This window comes from Erinaceus europaeus, chromosome X, assembly GCF_950295315.1.
Source record: "Erinaceus europaeus chromosome X, mEriEur2.1, whole genome shotgun sequence".
Classification (NCBI taxonomy): Eukaryota; Metazoa; Chordata; class Mammalia; order Eulipotyphla; family Erinaceidae; genus Erinaceus; species Erinaceus europaeus.
The window spans coordinates 58744064-58765930 of NC_080185.1; the positions used below are offsets into that span (position 1 = coordinate 58744064).

The following is a 21867-nucleotide window of genomic DNA, read 5'->3' on the forward strand; positions in this document are numbered from 1 at the left end:
TGAGGTCAAAGTTACTGTAGGTTTGTTCTTTGTATGGGCCAGTTAGCGCAGATCCGTTCCATGACCACAGAATGCACCTCTAGCCTCAGGCAGCTGTCTGGAAAATGAATGTCCTTGGTTCTGCAAACCTTCTCTCTCTATCTCTTCCCTTCTCTCTTTCTCTTGCCCTCCTCCTCCCCCTTTAAACACACACAAACACACACACACACACACACACACACACACATACATATACGCGCGTGCACACACACACACACACACACTACATAACTGAATAGTTTATCATCTTTAATGCTTGGAAAGCGAAATAAAATTTATTTCCTTTAGGTTGGTGAGCCAATAGTGACACTTTCATGCAAAGTAATAATTATTATGTGACAGGGGAAATAGCTCAGCTGGTAGAGTGGTGGACTTGCATTCAGGTTCTAGAACCAATGCTGCATGTGTCAGATTGGTGCTCTGACCTCTACTCTCTCTCTTCCTCCCTCTTTCCCTCTCTCCTTCCCTCCCTCAATATAAATAATTCAATAAATCTAAAGTATAATAATCATAATAGTAAATATGCAGGGCTTCTTTTGTGTCAACTGTTTCTTTTTTTTAACACTTTACACATAGGGCCTGCTAAATAGTTCACTTGGACAGTGTGCTGCTTTGTCATTTGTATGACCCAGGCTCAAGAATGGATCCCACTGCAATGAAGGACACATCAGTGCTGTGATCTCTTTCACTCTCTCTGCTTTTTCTACCTCTCTGTTTCTATCTAAAAACAAACATTTAACCTATACTAATCCACAACCTTTGCAATGATCCATATGTATCAATATCCCCATTTTGCAGATAAATAAGTGAAGGTACTGCAAGTGAAATAATTTGCTCATGATGAAAGTTAACAATCTCATATTTTTCTGTTCACTTTCTTACATCTATTGTCTCAGGAAGGTCAAGGGGACTATAATGTACTGGTAATATATAAAATATATCAAAGGAGAGCAAAATGAAGATTTCTGCATACCAAAATCATAAGCAGAACAGTAACTGTGGCATACCACATGCACTATGCCTAGCTAAATATGTTAATCTAATCTCTATTCTTCTTCCAAAAATAATTACAGGCATAAAAGCATCCTTTGCAAAAGAGAAAGGAAATGTAATGATAGCAGTGAGTCTGCATAGAAAGTATATATTTAAGGAAAATGACTGGAAGGGAGGGCTGGATCATGGCACATTCTGTTGAGCACATATGTTCCAATGTGCAAGTATCCAGGTTCAAGCCTCTGGTCCTACCTGCAGGGGATAAGCTTCATAATAATGGAGCAGTGTTGTAGGTCTCTTTATCCCTCTCTATATCCCCTGTACCTCTCAATTTCTTTCTGTCTCTAGCCAATAAAGAAATAAGTAAAACAAATTTTAAAAATATAACTTAAAATAAATAAAACAGGACTACATGCTTAGGAAAAATGAACTACATTGGGAGACCTCTTACAACCAAGTTATCTTATTGCTCTGAGAAATATTTGTTTGACTTAGTCCTAGATACATATGAAATAATCTGTCACCTTTATTTTGTTTATATAATTAATAACAATTAAAATCTATTGCTGAAGAGAAAATGAAATAAAAGAGTCCTTATAGGTATAAGGACTCTAAAATCTGAAACTTCACATATGCTCCCAAATTCATTTGTTCATTTTATAAACGAAGTTGATGTGAAACATTGTTATATACCCAGTACTGTTATAGGTGCTTCAACTATAGCTATGAATAAAATATAGCTAATTATTTTCAGAAATCTTTATCTAGACAGGAGATTTGTACTTCAGAAGTCAAAGGCTCTTATTTCTTTAACATCCTTGCCCATTTTTCCTATCTTCTGGAATTACAGAAAATAATTACCCAATATTTTACTAATTGGGTATTATGCCTCTTAAACTCCACTTTAATTTTTTTCTAGGCAAATGCTAGACTACGCTACTTTTTTCCACCTCTTCCACTACTTACTGCAGTCTTCATTTGGAATGGTAATGACTTTTATTGATCATGCACCGACAACTATTTACCTTTTCTTTATCAATGTAATGGCTGAGAAGGCCAGGTAACTAAAAGATATCAGAGAAACAAACAAACAAAAATGTATATGAATGACTGTGGAGTATGTCACCTCTTCTCCATCCTTATCGGAAAATCTGGCCAACAACTAAAGCCTCGTGGCAGGCACAAGCCTCTGTACTGGGCCAGGAAAATCTTGGATAGAGCTTGAAGATATCATGTTAAGTCCAAATTATACTCCTCCATGAGGATAATTCCTGGAACCATCCATTCTACCCCGGTTCCATGGCTGCCAGTTCTTAGCAACATCGCCCCGCCAGATATTCATCGGGATGCGGCATCATCTAAGTTCATTTCCCACGTCTACGCTCGACCGGACCTGCCAATATACACGGATATCTTCACCCACCCTGTCCAACGCTTGACGTCTCGTTATCCAATCTGGTCTCCTACGCCTACACTGAACTTCTCTGTTCCAGACTCTTGGAAACAGAGTTGGCAGTCAGCTGAGGTAAAGAACAAACACCTCATCACAGACCCCTGCAAGCGTCAACCCGGCTTTGACCTAGCACGTTATGACTGGGCCCTCCTCAATCGCTATCGAACAGGCCATGGCTGGTGCACCGCTATGTTCCATCGCTGGGGAGCCAGAGACGACCCGAACTGCCCCTGCGGCTCCAGACAGACTACATAGTCAACGACTGCCACCTCTCCAGATTCAAAGGAGGTCTCGAAACTTTGCATCAGGCTCAACCTGACGCTGTTGACTGGCTACGGAAGAAGGGCAAACGCTAGAAGAAGAAGTCAGAAACAGAAGGATGAATATGGCATGATCTCACTCATAGACAGAAGTTGAAAAGCAAGGTCAGAAGGGAAAACTCTAAGCGGAAGTTGGACTGGAGTTGGTGTATTGCACCAAAGTAAAAGATACTGGGATGGGGGGGGGTTCAGGTCCTAAAAAATGATGGCAGAGGAGGACCTAGTGAGGGTTGTATTGTTATGTGGAAATGTTACGCATATACAAACTATCGTATTTTACTGTAGACTGTAAACCATTAACCCCCTAATAAATAAATTAAAAACAAATCCTGCTTATTCTTTGAATTTTCAGGAGAAAGAAATTCTCCCATGCTGTTACTCCCCAGATGGGGGGAACACAGTAAGAAGACCCTATATTGGCATCACAAGCACTAAACTGCCTTGTTCATAGGTAATAGACCCACTCCCTCCATCCACCACCATAATGTAAACAGGGAAATCAAATACCTTAGCCAAAGGGTCACCTGCTGGCTAAACAGATGTACAACCTGAGATGTAAGCAAACAAAAATGTCTGAAGTTAACAAAAACAAACACAGGTAGACATCCTACTAAAAGCAATATGCAGTTTCAGTCCAAATCTCACTAAGACCCCAATGACATTTATCAAGGATCAGCTTTTCCCAAAATTTTTGTGGAACCACAAAATACTATTAATCACACATTAAAAATAATTCTCATGAACACCACAACAACTACAAATGAAAAAAACTTTTTTTTTTTTTGCCTCCACGGTTATTGTTGGGGCTTTGTGCCTGTGCTATGAATCTAGTACTCCTGGAGACCATTTTTTCCCATTTTGTTGCCCTTGTTATTGTTAATGTCATTGTTTATTCTCTGTTGTTGTAACATAGGACTGAGAGAAATCAAAAGAGGAGGGGAAGACAGGTAGATACTTGCAGACCTGTTTCACTGCTTGTGAAGTGACCCCTCTGAAGGTGGGGAGCCGAGGGCTCAAACTGGATCCTTACGCTTTATGCCATATGTACTTAAACCGCTGTGTTACCTCCCTGCCCCACCACTGCCAATTATTTTATTGTTTGTTGGCTGTATTTCTGTCATCACTGGGAATTCACTACTCAGGGATGACATATATAAACAAATACATATGTAAATATATATAATGTATAATGTATAATATATAATGTATAATATATAATTAAATATATTATATATAAATATATATATACATTATACAAAAATATATATAAATATATATATATGGAGAGAGAGACACAGATCTGAAGACCTGCTTCACCACTCCCCCCACAGGTGGGGAATAGGGGCTTGAACCCCGGTCCTTGGGCATGGAGATATGTGCATTTAACCAGGCGTAAGACTGTCTGGGCCCTATATTTTTTTCATTTTTATTTAGAGACAAAGAAGAGAGACATCACACAACCAATCTACCATCCATTAAGCTTCTGTAGTGATGTTCACAGTGTTGAAGTTTTGACCCAGAGATGTAGGCATTTTAAAGCAGGTGTTCTGTGATGTAGATTGTCTCCTGCCTTCAGGATCTCAAATCTGAACTCCAAAATTAGGTACTTTTATTTATGTAATTAAATCTTTTTTGCCTTATTTTTCTTTTTCTTGATAGAACTGAGAGAAATTGAGAGGGAGGATGGATGGAGAGGGAGCATGAGTTCTTAGTATGTGTTCACACAGATTTCTGCTCTTGCCATTGAACTGTGTTTATTATCTGGTAAAAAAAAGGGGGGGCTTAGCTATTTTTCTCTCAGTTTCATATATGCTATTCTCTACCTTTGGGAAATTGCTCTTCTTTATTACTGCTTTACCTATTCCAAACTAGTTTGGTGCTGAGTCACTCCTACAAATTTATCAACTCTGCCTGTATGATATAAATTTTTCTACACTGGAATGTGTTTTGCAAATACCCACTTTTTCACACATATTATGTGTAAATTATTTAAAAGCATGAACTTCAGTCAAACCATTTCTATTGTACCTTATGTATGGGACACAAAATAATTATTCATAGTTGTCTTTAGTATCTGGTGAAAATGTTCTTGGGTAAACAGCAGTGAGCATATGGGAAAAACAAGTTGAGAAGAGTGTAGGTTTTGCAAATCTTGAATACAATAATTAAACAGATCACTGAATAACAAATAACATCAATTGCTAATATCCGATTGAAATTATTAAAATATTTGATATCAATGAGTTTGAAGTGAATGATTATTGTTTATCATAAACTGTCATAAAATTCATTAGAGTGCCTTCATGTGATTCCCCCCATCAAACAGAGCAAAAATACATAGGTAATACAAACAGCTGAGTCAGATAATTTTCAACATTACATTTTCTCTTAGAAAAGAATAATAGTCGAAAGTGTTCAAATTTAGTTGAATTTTTGTCACTATGAAAAGGTTTTATGTTTTAACCTCATCCCTGTTTTATCTGCTCACAACCTCTTCTTGACAAATGAATACAAGGAGTATAGAGATTTATATTTGCAATTTCAAGGTATTTCCTTTGGTAGTTAACTTAATTTTCTAAACAAAAAATTGTGAAAAACAGACAAACTACTCAAAAAATAAAATGGCAAATGTTAATACGTGCTTGAAATCGGTAGTTTTGCATTATCACAGGTCATTCAGTGCCTCTGCTTTTTTGCCAGAATTTTCTTTTCCATAGCATCTTATTGAAGTAAATCATCAGATACTACATATTCCCATTAAAAAAACCCTCACACATACATTTACTCTATCATAACAGAACCATTTCTTTTCTCATTGCACTTCTCACCTAATTTTAAGCCCCCAAATGTTGACCACCACTCCTCAAACAAGTTATAAACAATCCATGTAGTACTATATTGAGTTCAAGCTTTAACTAGAAGTCCCCATGCATTTTTGTACCCTTTGGAAAATAAAATGATTGAAAGCACAACAGATTTGGATCAAATTCAATTAAAGCTGAAATGGAGTGAGCAGAGGTATCTTCTTACTTCGTTTTAGCAACCATCCAACTACTTTTCATAGTCTCCATAGTTGGATTGGAGCCAACAGATTACCTAAATGTCCAGATTTCATATTTTGCACAAGAAAAATCATAGTTTATCTTTAATTGAGTTTTCATTTTCTATATATTTTTGTGAGGTTCTCATTTATTGCAGTGTGTCTAATTTCCAGTGTTTTAAGAACATTTCACGTCAAAAATTAACTGCACTTTACAAAGTATGTAAATTGTTGATGGTCAGGTTAAAGAAATGTGCTATTAATGTATGAAAACTAGTTGCACCAACATTTTTCTAAATTACAAAAATTCATTTCAATGAAAATTTGAGAAGAAAAAAATCCCACCATGAAATAAGTGAAATAATACATCATGTTCTAGAATACTTATTATACCCTCATGAGTTACATATATTTAAAATCTCAAATGAGAATCAGATTTTGAATTGCCATCTAGAAATAAATTTTTATAGATAGTGTACATATTGGTTCCTGAAAGTGGTAGAAAATGTTTCTTGTCAAATTCCCCAGAACAAGTGTGAATGCTCTGTTTTTGAGTACCTACTAGTAGTGAAAGGATACATTGTGCCCAGCCAACTTAAACTGCTACCCATGTTTAATCATTGTAAATAAAGGAAGCAGAGAGACCCATGTTATATTTTCAGAACTGGCATGCTCAATACAGAACTATTAGTTTAAAAATACCACTGAACATTCTGTTTGAATTAATCTAGACTTCTGTGAAAAAATACATAGTAAAAATACAATTGGTCACATAAACATATACCAATTATCTCATGCACTTGTTAACTTAATAATTGCATATAGGATTTAAAGAACAATGAGAGTTATACAACTTCATATCACTGGGACAACAGTGCAGAATAGTGTTATGTCTTGAAAGATCTATAATATTTACAGAATCAAAATTACCTTTCTCAGTTGTTAAATGCATCTATGTAAAAGATATATATATATATGGAGAGAGAGAGACTTTGCAAAGCAGCAACTAATTGTCTTACTATGAAATGAATATGCATTATTACTGTGTTTCCCATGTACTGTTGCTGGTACATAATGCATTGTCTGAATGCTTGATAAAGAAAAGCAAGAGAGAAATAAATAATGTGAACCAAACCCACTGATCACAGGGAAACAATAATGTAAAGATGAAGGAAGTAGTGAAAACATAGTATCAATATTCCCTTCTACATTTGAGTTCCACAATTGTAAGAGTTGAGCAAATTCTTAATTTGTACAGATGTGTGCATTTGTCCTTATGCAATTTTATCCGTAAAAATGATTTCAAAACCATTTGCAGAAATCCACCAGAATCAACTCTGATTAACAATTGACCTCCAGGGGCATCTTGTTGGAGAGTGTGCCAGATCCGATTAATTTGAAGAACATAAAAGTTGTGAACCACAATAGACTAGTACAAGCACATTTCCAATATAGTAAATTGACACTGCATATTATTCACAAGGATTTTCTGGTATGGTACAGTCATAGTCACTATTTGAGAGTGGAGAAGTTTAGTTTGAAATATATTGTTTGAAACACCTGGACTAAATATACTTCTTCTGGAACCTTCCATATATGGTTAAAGAGATAATGTGTATGTACAGAATAGTCTGTTCCGCAGCTCTATTTCAGATGAGAATCACTGAACTTGCTGTTCTATCACTAGTAAATCCTAATCATGTACAGCTTAGCCTATGAATATTATTGTTCTACTTCTATTGCTGATGCTTGCAGTCAATATTTATTTAAATTCAAATTCCAACAATGATGAAAAATAGTAGGAAGATGCTCATGTATTTGTATAAAGATGAATACCAGTTGAAAATCAGTTGAAAAAATCCAAATATGAAATTAGTTAGTACATACTAAAATGTATATTGTAAATAGTGTTTTCCAAGTGGTTGACATTTTTGAAATAGGGCAGGGAGTCACATGGGTTGTTCAAATTTATACTAAACAAATTAACAGCTTGTCTGTTCATTTGCTCAAGAAGTACATATTGTTTACCTACCTACCAGTGTGCCTACAAAAGACGTGCTTGCCTGATACAACTGAAAGCTGTCATTCTGAGCTTTTGATTTAGCCAAAACTAGTTGTCTATTATGACGAAGAAGTTCTAAACATTTCAACCACATTTTTCTTGGTTGGTCTTTCTTACAGTCTTCTAATTGGGGTGCCTCAACAAATCTTTCTTGATAATTCCCAATGTTTCACTTACTCTAGAGAACTTTTTGTTCCCCTTTAAACTTTGGTCAGAATTTCCAGATTCATTAAAAGTCTTTTTTTAAGTTTTACTTATTTCAAATACTACATAAATACAAAAAAAAAATAGAGAAAACTTTCAGTCCATGTAGTATCATAAAACCTCCATTGAACAATATAACCTACAATTTTTTCCATTTCAGGAATAAATTCAAACTGTACATTGGTGCAAGGTACTATACTAGAAAAGTACTAGTCCTTCCCTTCCCACTATTCTAGAAATGTGAACAAATAATAAAGTCGAAAAGCAACTACTGATCCTTTTGCTTGGGACACTTTTTCAGCACCTCTATGCTATTGGATGTACTTTACTCTGGTATAGCAGAAAGTCTGAACACTCACGTAGCTTTTCAGAGGACTTCAGTTTTTCACTACCAAATATCACTGGTGAAGCTAAGCTCCTTGGATGATAAAGGTAGTAGGGAACTGTTTCTATGAAATTCCTGGGAATCATTCAGAGTATTAGCAAGGGGTAGCTGTCCATTGAGTAGCGTCATAGGCAGGTTACAGTAAGTGTGGTGGTTGCCTAAGGAAGGTACTGGCAAGGTGGTGGCTGGCATCTCATGTTTGTAACCTCTGCAACAATGCCTCATCTGCATGGAATCTGAAGGGTGGAAATCTGGGAGATCAGCTTGAGATGACACCAGAGAGGCCGAGGTACTGCTCATGGCAATAGACGGTAAAGGCTGGAGTTCTCCAAAAAGACCTTGTTCTGCAGAATCCAGAACATGGCACTGAGAAAGCATTTCTTTTTTCTTGATGGGCATTTCATATACTAAATGCTTCCAAAATTTAGAATTTAATTTGCTGCTTTTAGGTCCCTTCCACTTGATCAGGGACAGAAGTTTGATGCTGCGCTTTAGTGATTCCACTTCCCGGCAATTCACCTTTCCTTTTAATTCTGTACACTCAATCAAAATCACTTTGATTTCTCCACTGACTAGCATGTTATGGAGTCTGCTTTCCAATTCGAAAATACTCCATCCTCGTCTGAGTATATAGTCTGGAGTTAGCACGATAATAAGTCTTCTGCTTTGCTCAACACATCTGGTGAGATCTTCAATGTATGCTACAAATCACAGAAAGAGAGAAAGAGTAAAACAAAGACATTTCCAGTCTTTAAAGTATTAGGCTCTTACTCTAGCAAAGATCCAGTCTTACACTGAAGTCTGTCAGATTTTCTTTATTTGTACTTTCACATTGAGAAAGTCAATTTCCTTTAAAAAATCCTCCTTATATTCCCTATTTTCCTTCCCCTCATCATTACTTAAAGTGTAAACCTGAAATTGTAAAAGTTTGGATGTTTTTAATTTATTTTTATTTATTTAATCACTTAATTAAAGACAGGCTTCAAGGCTAGTATCCTAAGTGAACAAGCAAGCAAAGGGATTATGAAAACAGAAATGGTACATTTTTTTTAAATAAATGAAGGTTCATTGTACTTAAGGATTTGGTTTGCTCTCCCCAATTTCAGTTTTAGAAGTTCTCATTTTAGAAGTTCTCAACTTCTAAAAATATAGAGACATCTGTGTACGCAAACTCCTTCAAATTCAATAGATAGTGGGAATTCTCTTCTAGAATCATAGCTTGTTTTCCAGAACACTTTCTGTTATTTACAAACTTAGGTTTCCCCATTTTATCATTCAGATTCTGAGATAAGGAAGTGGTGTGTATGCCCATGAGTTTAATTTGAGCCAGCTGCTCTTTATTGGGAGGAGGAGTGAGGGGTGGAGCTTTAGGTGGGGGCTGGTGGTGTGGAATTCACAGTAATGGAGGATTATATCAACTAGAAGCAAGTCTTTTCCCTACTATAAGGAGTGATTCTGAAAATGAAGTGAATATTTTATGGTGTGTGTGTGTGTGTAACACAGAAAAATATTCAGCTAACTCTAAATGTATTTCATGGTGTAATCCCTTTGCAATCATGATTTCCAAACTATTATCTGCCAAAAAGGGAAACACACACATGTGTTAACAAATGGAGACTTGGACACAGGTGCTACAACAGAGCTGTCTTTACTAAGCAGAGCACAAGAACTTGTCTAATGTACAGTGCCCTCTAGCAGAAGCAGTGCTTACAGAAGCATGGCAACATTTGTCACTGCAAATCTGTTCAAGGTTACAGACTGCTTTCAAGGAGTCACGTCCAGTACATAGTGTGGGGGCACCAAACAGCATGGTACAAGTCAACTGAAAAGAGAAACGTATTTCACAGATGCATATTTTACAGAGGATTCTCTCTTTCCAGGGTTTTTATTTCCACCACTGGGCAGAAAAATAAATCACAAGGGGAAATGAGCAAAGTTTCTACATACTCTATAGATGAACAAAAGTTACAAAAGAAATACATAGAGTTGCTCATACAACAATCTGTCATTACGCTATTTTGGTGTTAATACATTTCAAGAGTTTATTCTCATGCAGAGTAACAATGACTTTTTCTCAGAGGATACGGCATTTTCTAAATGGGGAGGAAAACTATTAAGAATTATAAGCACTTTATTTTAGATATTATGTAGTCAGGAAAAAAATCCACATTGAGTTTTTGTTAAAGCAAAAACAAAATAAAAACACCACACATGGAGCAAGGGATATTGTAAGTACTAGAGAACTGGTGAAACAGAATGGAAGGAAAGATAGAAAGATTCAATAGAGCAGAAAAATATTATCCCCGTGTATCAACAGTTTTGACTCTTCATTTTCTTCCTTTTTTTCTGCTCCCCAAAATAAAGAAGTTATGTGGGAAGCTTCATCATTAGAGGTTGGATCTGTAAGATACAGTAAAATAAACTATAATGCATCTTTCCCATATTCTTTCCACTTTTTCTCCATAATAAAAGCCAAGACCAAAGTCATGGTTTAAATGCAAGAATCCATGAAAACACAATTTTACCAAATAATTATGAATTACTTGTTGATATTATAGGTTAGTTCTTAAGCAAAAGATTTATCAAGGGGTTATTCTGGATATTACTCTTCACTCACTAGTTGTAGATTTCCATTTAATTAAAATATACAAACCTTGTAAGGAGCATATCTGATATACAAACTCTTTCAGTACTGATAAATAGTCCAGTTTACTTTTTAACTTTAAAAAGTTTCATATATATATATATACATATATATATTGAGAACAGGTGTCCACCGTTGTAAGATAAATTATGCATAGACATAGTAATTCATTTGGGTTTGCATGGACTTTGTGAGTCTCTCTCAACTGGGGAAGAGAACAGGCTGGCAGTTTATTTCCCTTATTAGTATGATTCCCAAAATTTTTATATTAATTTTTACCATTGGCTGCTAAACAAAATGTAATGGCTAGGGTTCTGGCTCTCTTATCATTAGACATAATGTTCCTTTGCCCTCAGAAGAAAAGCCTGGAAGGACAGATCCTACTGCTCTAAGCTGTACAGGGTGTGGATGTTGAAGGGAACCTTGGAGAGAGGGAGTGGACCCTGCCTCCTGCATATTACACTAGCTATGCTTATCCTGGCAAAGTCTAGTGTGGAGTGTTGAGGCAACCATCCAGATAATTCCGGCTGAAAACCTGCTGTGGAAGAAAAAAAATCAGAATTATCCTGGTTTGCCTTGTATATACATTAATCATATGCACTGGAGTCAGTCAGTCAGTCAGTACATCAAAATTTTCCCTGGGTAGAAACAGTCTGAGTGTCCCAAAAAAAACATGAGCCATTTGCTTGGGCCCTGAATTTCGTGTTCCATTTCACTTGGTGAAAAACCAAGTGGAAGTTTTCAGATGTGAAGCCCACATTTTGCTTCTTGGGATGGTGATCAGTGACTGGGCAGCAACCTCAATGTTTGAAAGCAGCTGGGGAGGTGCCGCTAAGAACTGCCTGGCTCCACAGAAAAGGAGAAGTTGTGTCCTAGCTTCCATGTTCTGGTGCAGTGTGTGTGTGTGTGTGTGTGTGTCTTTTTTCCCCCTCCATGCTCTGCTCCTCTCTTAAACTCCTTCTGTTCCTTCTCTTTCTCTTTTCTGTCCTTTTATCTTTGTTATTTATGTCTCTCTTCTCTCCCCTCTCCTAATAATCCTAATAAGCATCACCGCCTCTCTCCACAACCCTTCTTTTCTATGTCTTTATCTTTGGGGGAAAAAAAGAAAAGTAAGTTAGCAAATAATCATACAGGTAAAGTTAATATCTTGCTGATTTTTGAGCTTAAGAGTTGTTGCTGATTCTTTTTAGAAGTACCACAAATAATTTCAATCTTACCCATGTCTGCATACAATGAGAATGAATTGAAATATGATCAATTAAGACCATGTCCTGTTTTTCTATGGCTTGTGAGCTAAAAGTTATCTAAAAATATCCAAGGGGTTATAAAAGGAAAGTAAGAATAAAAATATCATATAAAATAAATAATATATGGTTTACAGATCTTATTTACTATTACTAATTTAACACCAAAATATCTGTCTTCTAAACCTTTACAAAATTGACTGTCCCTGAATTTGAGAGCAATCAGGTTGTTTAGGTTTGAAAAGGCTACAAATAAGCTAAGTAGAAACAGGTATTCTAGTTAACATTTTGTTGGCTTACAACTAGTGTAGCCTCTGACAGGCAGTGGTGTTTTCCATGGTAGAGATGTGGTTTTGTGGGGGACATTTTATAAATTTCAAAAACCCTTTAAAAAGATTTTCCTCACAAAGAGATAATAAATAAATGCTTTTAAAACTCTAAATCCCCAGCACATTTGAATATTTACTATACACTGTTCTGCTTTGTTCAGGTAAATTTAACAGCTGACTAACAGCCATTCCTTAAAAGAGGGTACTTCAGTTTCTAGTAGAGGGAATGGGGGCTCAGAACTCTAGTGGTGGGACTGGTGTGGAATTATAACCCAGTTGTGTCATAATTTTATAAATCAATATTAAGTCACTAATAAAAACATTTTCCACATAAAATATAAAGTATCCCTTAAAATACATCACAAAGTTATTTATTTTCAAGGTTTTATTTGAAGTAACTATGATGACAGGAAAATCTAAAGGGGTTCTTCTGTTACTTTGGACAGGACTGTGAAACCACATTGGAAAATCAGACATGAAATAAAGTTTATTATATTAAATTTGTAGTAGTTGTGATTTGATAAAGAAAAAAAGTCTTTTTAACGAAAATTCAATAACGGTAATTACTTTGGTATAGATTATTTTTTCACATTACAATTGCAACTAAACAGAATATTATTTTTTATTATCTTTATTTATTTATTGGATAGAGACAGACAGAAATTGAGAGGAGGAGGGGAGAGAGAGAGAGAGAGAGACAGGGAGAGACACCTGCAGATCTGCTTTACCACTCGCAAAGCTTTCCCCCTGCAGGTGGGGACCAGGGGCTCAAACCTGGTCCTTGTGCACTGTAATATGTGTGCTCAACCAGGTGTGCCACCACCCGGCCCCAGAATATTTTTTTTCTGTCTCTGTTGTGAGTTGACAAGAACATACACTAGAGGAAAATGCACTGCTTCCTTACACTATGAATCTATTAGAGAAGTAAAGAAAAATAGTATTGGTGTGTAGAGGAAACAAGGTGGGTGACTATCTAAAATAATATTAAAAGCAAATTAAAAAGTAAATTAAAAGTAAATTCAACTTTAAGTCCTTTTGAGGGGTAGTTGTATAAAATAAAATTCCAGGTCTGGGAAAACAGCATAATGCTTACGCAAACAACTTTCATGCCTGAGACTGATCTCCCATGTTCAATCCCCAACATTACTATAAGCCAGAACTAAGCAGTTGGTTAGAAATATGGATGGTGTATTCATAAAAGAAAAAAGGGAAACTTCCATACTCCCTCATCTTAATAAGCTGAGCAAATCTTACTTATTAGAACCCTTTCCTTTGGCACAGTAAATAGGATGGGATGCATTGGATAGACCTTCTCGTGGTGCATCCCGTGAGTACCCATTTATTGGGGAAACTGACGATCCTTCCTAGCCGACTGAATCCACATGGATCCCAGTCACTTTCAAAGCCAGCAACAAGCAGACATCAGGCTCAACCTGACGCTGTTGACTGGCTACGGAAGAAGGGCAAACGCTAGAAGAAGAAGAAGTAAATAGGAAGGTTGGCCAGTTGCTTGTACATAGGGAAAGCTTCACATTTTGATATGCTGACTGATTTTGTATGTTGTGTTTAGTTTGATTTGGTTTGTTTGATTTTTCTACTTTATTAAAACCCAATCATTCCGGTCTACAAAAAAGATAAAATAAAATAATATTGAGGAATAAAAATAAATTTAAGTGCATTGGAGAAGTAGGATTATATCTAAAAAGTGAATTGAAAATAGAATATTTATTTTTAAAAAAGGAGAACTAAAGGAATAGTTACAAAGTAGGAAGAGTGGTGTCCAGTGAAATTGATTCTGTACCTTCCTAAACTTCAGGCTCTGAATTTATTGCAGTGTTGGTGAAGGATGAGGGAGAATAAAATTTCTATATTCATGAGTGTTGATGTTTTATTGTTACAAACTACTTACCATATGACTAATCAAACTAATCAACTAACAATTTTTAATGTTCGTTGCTTACTCCACTTGTGTTAGGGTCACCATTAAGAAGTGTTTGCAGGGGGTCAGGAAGTGCAGCAAGATTAAGCACATGTGGCATGAAGAGCAACAGACAGGTGTAAAGGCCCCGGCTCCCCACCTGCAGGGAAGTTGCTTCACAGGCAATGAAGCAGGCCTGCAGGTGTCTATCTTTCTCTCCCTCTCTCTGTCTTCCCCTCCTCTCTCCATTTCTCTGTCCTATCCAAAAATGACGACATCAATAACAACAACAATAATAACTACAGCAACAATAAAACAACAAGGGCAGCTAAAGGGGGGGAAGCAAAAAAAAAGGGGCTTGCATATTTTTATAAGTTAAATGACAGGGTCAAGAAGATATCTCACCTGGCTACTGTGCCTATCTTGTCACAACCCAGATACCAATTTGATCAACAACACTAAGTGAGGGTAAGTATTTACTGTGTTATTGTCTTTCCCTGTCTCTCTTTCTTTGTTACTCTCTATCTGAAAATGTCAGTTTGGAGAGCTGAAACTCATGCAACAAAACTAATAGTTAAATAACAAATACTTAGCCTGTAGAAAAAGGTATTCTTGCCTATGGTCATACCACCATGAACATTCTAGATCTTGTTTGAAAAACGGCATTCTAAGGCCCTTTTATAGGTGATGACATATCTGGTAGAGTACACCCATTATGAATTTGAGTCCCTGGTTGATCTTCACCTACAGGAGGGAAGTTTCATGAGTGGTGGATCAGTGCTGCAGTCCTCTCCCTCTTCCTCTCCCTCTCCCCTTCCATCTCCCTCTCCCACTCTCCCCATCTCTCCCTCCTCCCCTTCTCCCTCTCCCCCTCTCCCCTCCCCCTCTCCCTCTTTCCCTCCCATCCCCTCCCCTTCTCCCTCTCTCTACCTCTCCCTCCCTCTACCTTTCCATCTATTTCACCGTCTCTATCAGTGAAAATGAAAACAAAAATGACCCCCTGGATGTGGTGGATTCTTCCTGTAAGCACTGCGCTCCAGCAATAACCCTGGTGGCAAAAATAATAAATAAATCATTAAAATAAATGATATTTCTATATGCAAGCATGCAGGATTTTCTAAATAAACGATAATATTACTTTTATCACAAAGATCTCTCTATTCATTCTGTTTGAAAACTCACAGTACTCAGGGCTCAACTCTTGCTATTTATATAGACGGTTTGAAGTCTTGTGAGTGCAGGAAACTAAATTTTTTACAGTTTGGACAATGGAAGCTATATTTCTAGTCATGAACCCTTTACTTTTGCAATTGCATTTTGACTATCAATAGATGGGGAGGCACAATAGTGGGTAGAAACTACTTTGAAATATTGCCCTCACCTCTATTTCTTTTATAAAGGCAGAGCCTAGAAGTGCCACCCCACCCCTTCTTTGCTTAACCATTGCCCAGGATTGTGCTAACACTATTAAGAGAGAAAGAGACAGAGACAGAGAAGACATCAAAGCACCCAAAATTCTTCCAGTGCTGTGACTGCTAGCTTCAGTCATGTCATGTGTATGACAAAGTAGGCTCATTATCCAGTTGAGTGATTTTGCTGGTGTAACATCTTTATTGTTTTTTTCTCTTTATTGCTTCATTGTACTTGAAGTTAAGTAATAAAAAAATCACAGAGAATGATGTAATATAATGTGAAGTGTAGGAAATAGAGTCTATAAAAGGGTATCTCCCTTCCTCTTTTCTCCTTAATCCTATGCCCTAGAGAAGTATAGATACAATCAATTGCAATCATTGATATGTGCTGGGAAATTGTGCCAATGCAGTCACATCTTCCATGTTGTCCCCTCAGGCTACTGCTAGTTCCCGCGAGAGTAGGGACATTCTCAGAGTGCCTGTTCAGCCATGTTGTGCCCTCAGGACATTGTCTATATCCCCGTGATATCTGGAGTGCTCTGAGACACCTCCTCATAAAACGGAAAAAAATCCCATGGTGGAGGGAAACGCAGGGCCACAGAGGCGGGCGGATGCCACTTACCTGTGTCTGGGCAGCTTTTCTGGACCTCAGGCTGGGCGTGAGTGCAGGACACATTGAGTGCCAGATGTTGTAGAGCCAGATATTGTTGTGCGCAGGCCACAGAGAAGAGAGAGAGAGGGTCCGGAGCGAAGAAGAAACACAAATCTTTATTCACGGCGCTGGCACCTCAGAGTTGGGTGTTAGAGAAGCAGGTTGGGCCACGTGGAGGTAGAGAAAATGGCCGCCTCAGCCAGTAACCTTTCCTGCGTCTGAACACCAGAGTGGAGCGCCGGCAAGAGAGGTGCGGAAAACGAAGGGTTTTTATAGGAGTAGCTTTTGTGAGAATGGGAAGGGGGAGGAGTAACCATAGCACTCCAGGATAGGATGATAACTCTCATGAGAATGGGAGGGGGGAGGAGTAACCAGAGCACTCCAGATATCGCGGGGATATAGACAATGTCCTGAGGGCACAACATGGCTGAACAGGCACTCCGAGAATGTCCCAACTCTCGTGGGAACTAGCAGTAGCCTGAGGGGACAACATGGCAGATGTGACTGCATTGGCACAATTTCCCAGCAGATATGGAAAAAGCCTATTAAGTACTAATATATAAAATTTTATATCCTTATAGTTTTCTTCTTTTGTTTTTTAATTGCCTAGGGTTATCATTGGGGCTTAGTGCCTGCTTGATTAATTCAATACTCCTGAAGCCCACCCCCCCTTCCCTGTCATTTTTTATGATATAGAACCAAGAGAAACTGAGAGTGGAGGGAGAGAGAAAAAGAGACACTTGAAGCCCTGTATCATTTCTTCTGAAGCCACTTCTTTCCCTGTAGGTAAGGACTAGGGGTTCCAGCTCAAACCTGGGTTTCCAACTAGATGCACTACTGCCTAGCTCTGGTGCTTATATTAAATTTTTCTAGTGATTTATATGACTACATTTTACTAGGAGTGTACATAAACACCATTACCACCACCAAAAGACTGTGACCCATCCCTCCCACCCCCCACTGGCCCAGGAAGCTGCATGTCTACCCTTCACCACAGGGTTTTTACTTTGGTGCCCTACTTACAATTTGATCAGGTCCTGCTTTTAGTTTCCCTTTCAGATCTTCTTCCTCAACGTCTGTTGATGAGTGGGATCATTCCATACTCATCTTTATCTTTCTGACTTAGCTCACTTAACATAATTCCTTCTAGCTCTGTCCAAGATGGGTCAGAGAAGGTGGGTTCATTGTTCTTGATAGCTGCATAGTAATCCATTGTGTATATATACCACAGCTTTCTCAGCCACTCATCTGTTGTTGGGCACCTGGGTAAATTAATTGTATGTCTCGAGTTTTTCAAAACACAAACTGAATCTTTTCAATATATAGGCTGTGTAATTGATATGCAGACTCTCTCAAAAGCCTAGACGAAGTAGATTAGAAGCCTCCAATAGCACAGCTATATACAAGATACTGGGTACTGTACAGCAAACCCTAACAAAAGGACTTTTCAAAGTTAACCCAATTACCAAATAATGTGATGATAACATTAACTATCGATTGTCTTTTTGAACCCTAAGACAGCAGGAACCCCACATCTCCACTATAGAGCCTCTACTTCCCCCAGTCCTGGAACCCTTGTATAGGGCCCACTTTCCCGTATGCCTCTCCCAATCCATATCAAATAATATTGCATCTGCTGATCACAACCTAACCAACACAACGATGGCCACCTCAACATGCTTCACTTCAGACTGTGTCCAGAGACTTCACATGTGGAATGACAACCCTTCAGCTTCATTACTCGGGTGAGACCTTTCCTTTCATAGTATACTCTAATTCCATCTCAGGTGGTTCACTTTCTTTTTTTAAAATTTTTTTTATATTTGTTTTATTTATTTATTCCCTTTTGTTGCCCTTGTTGTTTTATTGTTGTAGTCATTGTTGGATAGGACACAGAGAAACGGAGAGAGGGAGGGAAGACAGAGAGGAGGAGAGAAAGATACACACCTGCAGACCTGCTTCACCACCTGTGAAACAACTCCCCTGCAGGTGGGGAGCCGGGGTTTGAACCGGGATCCTTATGCCGGTCCTTGTGCTTTGCGCCACCTGCGCTTAGCCCACTGCACTACAGCCCGACTCCCTGTGGTTCACTTTCTAACAAAGTCCCAAAACCTAGATATATACCAGTTTCTGTGAGAGAGAGCATATGTTCACACTTATCCGTAAACTACTGCAAAATATATACCTGAAAGCAGAAGTACACTAGAGTTTGCAGTGAGTACCCCCCTAACACTTCCTCTCCACTATTCCAAGCTTTGGGTCCATAATTGCTCAACAACTTGTTTGGCTTTGTATGTTAACTCTCTTTTCAGTCACCAGGTTCCAGATGTCATCAGGATGCCGGCCAGGCTTCCCTGGACTGAAGACCCCACCAATGTGTCCTGGAGCTCTGCTTCCCCAGAGACCCACCCTAATAGGGAAAGAGAGACGCAGACTGGGAGTATGGACCGACCAGTCAACACCGATGTTCAGCGGGGAAGCAATTACAGAAGCCAGACCTTCTACCTTCTGTAACCCACAATGACCCTGGGTCCATGCTCCCAGAGGGATAGAGAATGGGAAAGCTATCAGGGGATGGGGTGGGATATGGAGATTGGGTGGTGGGAATTGTGTGGAATTGTACCCCTCCTACCCTATGGTTTTATTAATTAATCCTTTCTTAAAATAAATAAATAAATAATAAAAAATTTCAACTTTTTAGTTATTTTGTTTTAGTGAGAGAGGAAGATACACAGATAAACATACAGAGAAAAGTAACAGAGCACTGCTCATCTCTGGCTTATTGTGGTACTGGGTATTAAACCTAGGACTTCAGAACCTCAGGTATGAAAGTCATTTGAAAAATCATTACGCTTCCTGCCCAGATGTATTCCTTCTATTCTAAAGCCATTTTTCTACAGACTTTAAAACTTTCTTGGGAGTTGGGCGGTAGAGCAGCGGGTTAAGCACACGTGGCACAAAGCCCAAGGACTGGTGAAAGATTCCCAGTTTGAGCCCCCAGTTACCCACCTATAGGGGAGTCACTTCACAAGTGGTGAAGCAGGTCTGCAGGTGTCTATCTTTCTCTCCCCCTCTCTATCTTCCCCTCCTCTCTCCATTTCTCTCTGTCCTATCCAACAGTGACGACACCAATAATAACTATAACAATAAAACAATAAGGGCAAGAAAAATGGAAAATAAATAAATATATATAAAAAATTAAAAAACTTCCTTGAACCCCATTTAATTGTATGTGTCCTTGTGCCATCCAAGCCGTATTGCTTGATTGAAATTCTATACAGTAGATTCTTCCTTTACCTCAAAAATTTGATGAGAAACCTCAGTCAATTGGTCTCAGTCTATTTTATGAGCATAATGAAGCACAGGTATCTCCTGATTCTAACATGACAAGAATAATGGATATTTCTAATTTTGCTCCATGTTAGTGTATTGCACACAATGTGTTAAATTTCCATGTTTGTGCATGTTACCCTTGCCTCACACTTTTTAGGTCACAGTTAGATTGCCTGGAATAGGATTTTATTATTCCCAAAAGACAATTTACTTGAATTGTGTCCAATATGTATGACCATTAGAGGAGCTATTGGCAATGGATATTTAAAGATTCATGTACAAAAATGTTTTTCACATGCCTCAGTTCAGAAATGAGTAGGGATCATCTGACACCAGATGTATTCTCCAGTCATTTGTCATTTCAGTGCTAGCACAATCACATATCTAATGCTAGGTATTAGAAGGCTAAATATCAATAGACTAGTGCAGAAATTTTTAGTAGAAGTGAGAAAGCAAACAGAGCCCCCTCCCCGGAAATTATGGAAGAAGCTTTAGGATTCTTAAATGAGTGATAGAAACTCACAAACAACTGAAAAGAAAAACAAATGGAAAGGCAACTCATACCTAAGACCATATTCATGAATATAATTTCAACAGAAATGACTGTTCAATCACATGCATGGTGATATTTTAATTAACTAGTCTATTTCTCTAGTATAATAATGCATGGGAATCTCATTTAGAAATCCCTCTAATCTTATAACTGGAAGGAAAAATTGAAGCAAAGGATTTTACGTGTTGGTTTTTCTCTTCAAAGCTCACTTAGCCATCTATAGCTTTCTAAAGCTTTAGTCAGAAATAATTCAATTTACAATTGCTAATAAATATTTCACATGTCCTTTTAAAGAATTTACGTGCTGTCCTTCAAAACAAAATAAAAGATACTTTGTCTAAGGGTACTTTTGTTTTCATTCTGATGAGTGGCCCTAAGTCCAATTCACTACTAACCTCTTATATTTTTAATTTCTGTAGAAACACTGAGATAAGATGGAGTCAAGAGTCTAAAAAGTACTCATCCAAAAATGTCTTCAATCTCAGGATCTCAACTGCACAGCTGGGTTCTGTTGGTCACATGTCAGCTTTAGAGCACATCTGTTCATTCCTCAACGATCCACTAGGCCCCATGAACACAATGTGCTCTGTGTAGAGTACTTTACACCACAAAACCCAGCAGCTGCAGGGGTGAGAAAATTTCTACTTCTCAAGTTTGTGTCTCTAGGCAGTTAGAGTAGGGTGTTTTCTATCTGGCTTTCTTTTGGTTGCCTGTCACTTCTGACATTCAGACACTTGTTGGCAACAAAGTTGCTTTTGCTATTCACAGGACAGATGTTTCTAGCCTGGGAAGAAACAGACCAAATTTTTACTGGAAAGTAGGAATTCTTGCCATGTTATGGTACCAAACCTGAGAAAACATAAGGAAGATCTGGTCTAGGTTCAATAATGGAAAGGTATGCCAATGCCAGGAAAATAATGTCCAGATTTTTAATTTTAGCATTAAGGAAATGTATTTGCACTAAATTCCTTCTGTTCTGCTTCTTGAGGGCCAAAGGACATTTCCCTCTAGAGTATATGAGGATACTGACACTTCTAGTTCACCTTGGAAAGTGATATCTTTTTGTTCAAGCTATTGGAGAACAGTTGGTTGAGAGAAGAAGTCAGAGAGAAGGTGAGGGGAGACCCGTCTGTGTATTTTTCAAACTATTGGGTTGTTGTCAAAAACATCATGATGTATTTTTCTATGAAAAAATGCATCATGACATTTCTGGCTACGTGATACATGCATTGGAAAACTTTGTGCATTTAGTGAAGTGGAGTTAGAATATCATGCAAATGGTGCAA

General features: G+C 37.8%; 1 protein-coding gene across 1 annotated transcript in view; it reads right to left on the reverse strand.

The window, feature by feature from the left end:
• Window positions 1–8493: 8493 nt before the first annotated feature.
• IL1RAPL2 (interleukin 1 receptor accessory protein like 2) overlaps window positions 8494–21867 on the reverse strand; it is a 781557-nt gene continuing 768183 nt past the window's right edge. Inside the window, exon 9 of the mRNA XM_060182659.1 lies at window positions 8494–9197. Within this exon, the coding sequence (XP_060038642.1) occupies window positions 8500–9197 (698 nt within the window). The 3' untranslated portion in view covers window positions 8494–8499. The remainder of the gene's footprint in view (window positions 9198–21867) is intronic.